Raw genomic sequence first — 6,681 nt, forward strand, 5'->3', positions numbered from 1 at the left:
TCTCGCTACGAATTTTAATTTAAACGGAATTTGTTTTAGAGTAAGTTCTTAAATTATAGTATCTTTGTTCGAAACGGTTAACAAGATATTCTAATAATCTTTACAAGGGGCGTTATCTTGAACTTGTGAAGAATAGGGAGGATTTTTCTATAACAAAAAAAAAAAAAAAAACTAACACTACAAACTTTTGGTTTAAATTTTCAGGATTAACTTTTTAAAAATTTAAAAATTTTTATTTTTCATATTTTTTATTTTTATTGGATTTTTTTAATATTCTAAATAATTTTTTCTTAATATTTAGATGCATCTAATATAAATAAACTAAAAATGATAATATTTGTGAAAAAAATCACTAAATATCAAAATTATAAAAAAATATACGAGAATTCAATATATTTTTTATATTCTTATATTTTTATTGATTTTTTAAAATATTTTTTTATTAATATTTTACTTTTTAAATATATTTAAGTAAGGTGTATCTAAAAAATTTAAAAAATTACTTAAAACTTTAAAAATATTCACTAAAAATATAAAAAAATTAATTTTCAAAAAATTAAATCTAAAAAATTAAAATCAAATACACTGATTATTATTTATCTTAAATTTATTTAGAATTATTATTTTATAGTTTAGATTTATTTTCACACCGTATAAATTTAATCACAAACATGCAATGTCATTCGAAATAAATTTTGAATAGGTACGTAAATTTATTCTTTTCTTAAAATTCATGCAAATAAGGTGGAAAAAAAAAATTATTATTTAATATCTTGTCCGCATCTAATAATCTTTCCATATAAGGGAGAGTTTTTTTTTTTTTTAACGGTAAGGGAGAGTTTGGGAGTCATTTAAGGAAGCTGTACCTGAACAAGTCACGTGGGTGCGCAAGAAAGTCTACTTATTCAGACAAACGCACACACATCAACCATAAACATAGTACTACTAGGCAGGTTATTAAGTCTGTATCCCTATGGACAGTGTTTGCTGTGTTCCATTAGGAGTGAGAAAAGGTGCATGGACTGGAGAAGAAGATAGTCTGCTAAAGAAGTGCATTGAGCAATATGGAGAGGGAATGTGGCACCAAATTCCTTCCAGAGCAGGTAAAAAATGGATCTTCAATGGACTCTCTCTCTAGTTAACATTGTATTTGTTGTTGTTGTTTTTTTTTTTTTTTTTTGTTCTTAATAATATATATATATATATATAGAGAGAGAGAGAGAGAGAGGGGAGAGCAGCAAAATCTATCTTTCTACAGATGAGAGAGAGAAAAAGGTGAGAGATGAGAGAGAGGCAAAACTCTGCCATACAAAAGAGAGAGAGGAAAAAGGAGAGAGAGAAAGGAGGTGAAATTTTATTTTTTTTACTATTTATATAATTTATATTTCTCACTTAACACATATTTTAATTAAATTGATTATTTTCTTTGATTCAAAAAACTTTTCTTTGCTAATCAATAAAAAATAAAAAATAAAAATTTGGCCCACTCATTCACTTTTTAAATTAATAAATACCTTTAATACAAAGAATTGTATGAATAAATTTTTTATTACTTTGTGCATTAATAAACAGTTTAATAAATAATTTTAGTCATTCAATTAATGTGGATGCTCAAAACAGTTTAATAATAAAAAAAAAAATTTAAAATATTATGAGAGATAGAGAGGGGCTATTTGATGATTCATTTTTAAGTGGATATATTTTTCTTGTCCCACGTTTGTGTTTTGTGGTTTTCTTTTTTAATAAGGCAAAATGAAAGTTATTATTAGCTTGAAAAAATATATATATTAAGAAATTAAAGATTAAGGGAAAAAAGTTCTCATTAGCATCTCAGATAAGCTAGTTAAATTGAGCCTTCGTTTGGGAAGTGGGTTGGCTTTTTGGCTTTTTGGCTTTTTGACTATTTTAACCTGGGCTATTTTAGCCTGGTTTGGGAAGGGCTTTTTGGCTTTTTGACTTTTTTGACTTTTTTTGTGAGAGAGGATTGTAATGATTATGGGTTGAATTTGATGTTTTGTTTTTTGTGGCTAAAATAGCCTATTTTGTTTTTTGTGGCTATTTTAGCCAAAAAAACCTGGGCTTTTTCTTGCCAAACGGAGGCACTTTTAGCGTTTTTTTGCTAGTCTCTTTTCTAATATTGGTTATTTTATCTTTTAACGTCTTGACTAATTTCATTTGGAGAACCATTCCACGCTATCTAAACATTCAAAAAGAATATTCAGCTTGTTTAGTTTAGTTTTTTATGATTTAGTTTTCAAAAAATTAAAAAAATATATTTTTCATATTTTTGTTATTTTTACTAACTTTTTAAAATATTTTAAGCAATTTTTTTAATTTTTAAATACACCTAACATAAATACATTTAAAAAACTATAATATTTGTGAGAAATTTTTTTTAAAAAATTCACTAAATACCAAAAATAAAAAAAATATATATATACAAAAATTCAGTACATTTTTTTATATTAGTGTATTTATTGATTTTTTAAAATATTTTCTTACAAATATTTTACTTTTTAGATATATCTAAAGAAATATAAAAAATTGTTTAAAATTTTAAAAATATTTACTAAAAAATAAATAAAAATTAAATTCAAAAAATTAAAACCAAATATAATAATTATTATTCGTCTCCTTCGGTCTCTCTCCTCTGCTTCCTTTTTTATTGGAGAATGCACATCAAAAGAGAAATAGTTTTAAATGACTAGTTAAAATGAAAGGATATGTTGAAATGAATGAATAAAATATCCACTAGCTAAAATAAATAATGTAGTTTGTAAATGGTACATACCAACTTAGATTAGCACACACAAATAACAAATTTCATGCATTTTCCAAAACTAGAAAAGAAGAATATTGTTATACACACACCTACATGTGTAATTGGTTAAAAAAATAATAATTTATTATAGGTATGTAGCTATGGAGCAAAGTTGTTTTTGCGATGATGCTTTTCTGCTGCTTTTGTTTGGTGAGACTTTAAACATTGATTGATATATAGGGCTATTTTGGGAACTTAGTTAAAAGTTACTTTTTTTTGGTTAGTAGTAAAAGTCAAAAGTTGACTTTTTTGGCTTTTTTTTCATTTGGCAAGTTGATTTTTAGCCAACGGTGAAATTACAATTTTACCCCTCATGGGTCACAATGTGTTACATAGGTTTAGTTGTAAATATTTTAAATAAATAGGGTAGTTTAGTCATTTTAGTATGATTTGACATCATAAACAAATATTAATCAAAAAAGTCAAAAGTCACTTTTTACCAACTTCCCAAATCATTTGTCTAAAAAAGCCAAAAACTTGGTTAAAAGCCAAAAAATCACTTTTAACCATCTTCCCAAAACAACCCATAGTGAATAAGTTGTTACGTATAAAATTTTTGTCCTTATGATATTGATACAGCTTAATATATTTTCTGGAATAAAAAAGTACATATGAGTTGACTAGATCCCAATACCTATCAATCCACAATAATTCCTGAGCTAATTGATCATTGATACAGTCGATTCAAAGCCAACGGAACCGATAATTTTTAGAAATTCACACAATGAAGATATTCTATTCCTGATATGTATTACTTGATACTGAATTATGTCACGTTGAATACTGACATATTTTTTGATACCATTATTTGAAATCATGATGTAATTTTGGCGTGCTCCTTTGTATTCTTAATTTACATCCAACAAAAAAATGCCTTTGTTTCTTGTATTTACAGGATTGAATAGATGCAGAAAAAGTTGTAGACTAAGATGGCTGAATTATCTGAGACCAAACATAAAAAGAGGCAATTTTACGATGGATGAAGTTGATCTCATTATCAAGCTTCAGAAGCTGCTAGGCAATAGGCAAGTACGACTATTGTAATATGTGAACAGTCATGGGCATATTTGAACGATTGCAAGTTATTTTGTGCTTGGATATTTTTTTTTGGAAAATGTCTCGTAACTCAAATTTTGTGACTTAAAAGTGGTTCAAAAATGGCCAAAACGATGTCGTTGTCGTTTTGTTATTTTTATGTTATTCTGTACTCAAAACGACGTCGTTTTGGCTATTTGAGCCACTTTTGAGCCACAAAATTTAAATTACGTAACATTATCGTTTTTTTTTTTTTTGAACTACATTTTGAAACTTATGTCACATCTTAGTATTAGCATCTTATTTGAGATAGATTTTTTTAGTGATTTTTTAAATTTTAAAAAAAATTTAAAAAGTTAATAAATTTTAAAAGTTGCAATGATTAGTTGAGTTTTTATGAGCGAAAATTTAAATTTGACATTTGAATTTTTTTAATTAACAAAAAATAAATTTTTAAACTTTTTAAATTTTTTTAATAAATCCCAAATGCGGCCTAAGTTAAAAATTAACCAACACATGCACCCTTTTTTTTAATTTTTTTTTTAAAATTTTTATCATAACCATTTATCACATGTACAAAAAAACTCTTTTTTAACGTCACATGGTCTCATTTCAAAAAGCAACAAGTCCAGCTCGATATTCTTAAAATATTGGAAAAAAATATTAATTTAGAATCACGTGACACTGTTTACGGGACGGAATTTAGAAAAAATGATAAGGACTTCTCTATTTCTATCAGAAATATTATTTGTCATAACATGTTAAATATATATATATATATATATATGTATATTTATGTCATTTTATATATATAATAGTCTCTTAATATAAAAAATATATATCATATTCTTCTTTTATTTTGAATTCTCTTTTTATTTTGTACCAAAAAACTTGTTCATCTTATTAGATATTGCTTCTATAGTATTTAGTTAATTTATTTATTTTTTCTATGTGTGTATATATATAATTTATAAATTATATCATACATACATGTATAATTGTGTATATGGTGGGAAAAAAAAAATTCTGTTGACCCTTTCGATAATGAAATCTTGATTCCATCACTGTTTATATAGTGATCTCCATAAATAAAAAATTACAAAATATGTTAGGTGGGCTATTCTGCCTCTCAAAATTTCTTTGAAAATATAAATAAATAATAAAAAACTAAATTATAATTTTTTATTTTTTATTTTTTTTAAACACAAAGCGACTGCAAAAAATTTAGAAGTGTAGCATCAATCAATAGAATTCTTCCTCAATTAAATTCTTCTTTGTCGCTAAGTTTAAAAACTAATGTACAATTAGTTACATATTAAACAGATTATATGTCCTCGTTATTATTTTAATCTATATACATTAAATCTTAGGTGAATTACATAGACTTTTCATGAGATTTGTCAAAAATATAATAAATTTTACAAGTTTAATATAATTATATTAATTTTATAAAAAAAAGAAATCGATATAATTATATTAAACTATGGGACTTACTGTGTTGTGTCCAAATCTTTGATGAAATAAACATAATTTACCCTTGTATTTAATGCATTCGCTTTTTTCGTTAAATAGATGGTCGTTGATTGCGGGTAGACTTCCAGGAAGAACAGCAAATGATGTAAAAAACTATTGGAATACCAACTTACAGAAGAAACTGATCACTCAAAGAGAAAAGGTGAAAGCCAAGACTCAAGAGAAGATGGAAACCATAATTATACGACCTCGGCCTCGAATCTTCTCCAAAAATCAACCACGGTTAATGGACAAAACTGCCATTATAGAAAATATTCGAACAAGAGACAACCTTAGCGAGCCATTTCCACTACCGCTACCGCTACCACCATCGCGGGATGATGGAATATCATGGGATAACATTGTTGTTAACTCGAAAATTAACAATGGAATCACATGGTCCGCAAATGGCTTGATTGAGGAGGGCAATATAGGGAATTGGGATGAGAAAATAAGACCAGGTACACATACATCTTGTGGCAATTTCATTGATGAAGACCAGAGTGATTGGAGTGACATTTTCTTTAATAATGTGAACCTTTGGGATCTGTTAGGTGATGAATGAGCAATAATGTAATGTTCTATCTGATTATTTATTATTAAAATTTGTATGTTATATGCTCTACAACATGTTTGATAGGAAGAAGAAATGGGTTGAAATTAGAGTTGAAATTAATTCGTTGAACTTTATCATGTTTAGTACATCAAATTGAAGTTGAAATTAATGATCATTCCATTACACAGTCATTATCCGATTCCTTCGTAGAATGTACTCTAATGCTTACATACTATTTTTCACCCTATACCCACTATTCTTCTTTTTCTTCTCCTTCATTGTGATTCTACCCCTCAACAAAATTATCATTAAGGTTAAAAATTCTAAAATTTTGTATTATGATTCCAAAATTAATAATGTTACTCATCGAAAATGTTCACAATATATCTCAATAATTATGATTTACATCTTAATAACTATTATTTATGTTGATTATTGCTCCGAAAATATAATATTATAATAATTATTGTGAAAAATACATTATAATCAATTCACTCATTAATACAATATTTTCAAATTGAATCTTTTTTTATTGGATTAGGAAAATGAAAAGAAACAAGTATATATAATATAGTTGTCAAAAAAAATATATACATATATATAATTTCATGTTTAATTGTTTATAATAAAATGTGTGTATAAATCCTTTCAATTTTATTTCTCAATTTATAAATTTAATATTCAAACATAGCCTCAAGTCAACCAACACATTCTTAAATGAAACCAAGTTTAAGGTCAGTTTAGGCACATGCTAAAC

General features: G+C 25.9%; 1 protein-coding gene across 1 annotated transcript; it reads left to right on the forward strand.

Annotated features, from left to right (window-relative positions):
- Positions 1–842: 842 nt before the first annotated feature.
- On the forward strand, positions 843–6,105 carry LOC114271579 (transcription factor MYB1). The gene is made up of 3 exons (XM_028213189.2): positions 843–1,103; positions 3,717–3,846; positions 5,429–6,105. The coding sequence occupies exons 1-3, from the start codon at positions 974–976 to the stop codon at positions 5,931–5,933; spliced, it is 765 nt and encodes a 254-aa protein (XP_028068990.2). The 5' UTR covers positions 843–973; the 3' UTR covers positions 5,934–6,105.
- Positions 6,106–6,681: the final 576 nt, after the last annotated feature.

Source organism: Camellia sinensis, chromosome 4 (genome assembly GCF_055761805.1).
Source record: "Camellia sinensis isolate YWXY chromosome 4, ASM5576180v1, whole genome shotgun sequence".
NCBI lineage: Eukaryota > Viridiplantae > Streptophyta > Magnoliopsida > Ericales > Theaceae > Camellia > Camellia sinensis.

Bases quoted from the DNA above. Each gene is read 5' to 3' on its own strand.
- LOC114271579 (XM_028213189.2), top strand. From the start codon at position 974: ATGGACAGTGTTTGCTGTGTTCCATTAGGAGTGAGAAAAGGTGCATGG. The intron at 1,104-3,716 runs GTAAAAAATGGA...TTGTATTTACAG, and splicing joins CCAAATTCCTTCCAGAGCAG to GATTGAATAGATGCAGAAAA. The intron at 3,847-5,428 runs GCAAGTACGACT...TTCGTTAAATAG, and splicing joins CAGAAGCTGCTAGGCAATAG to ATGGTCGTTGATTGCGGGTA.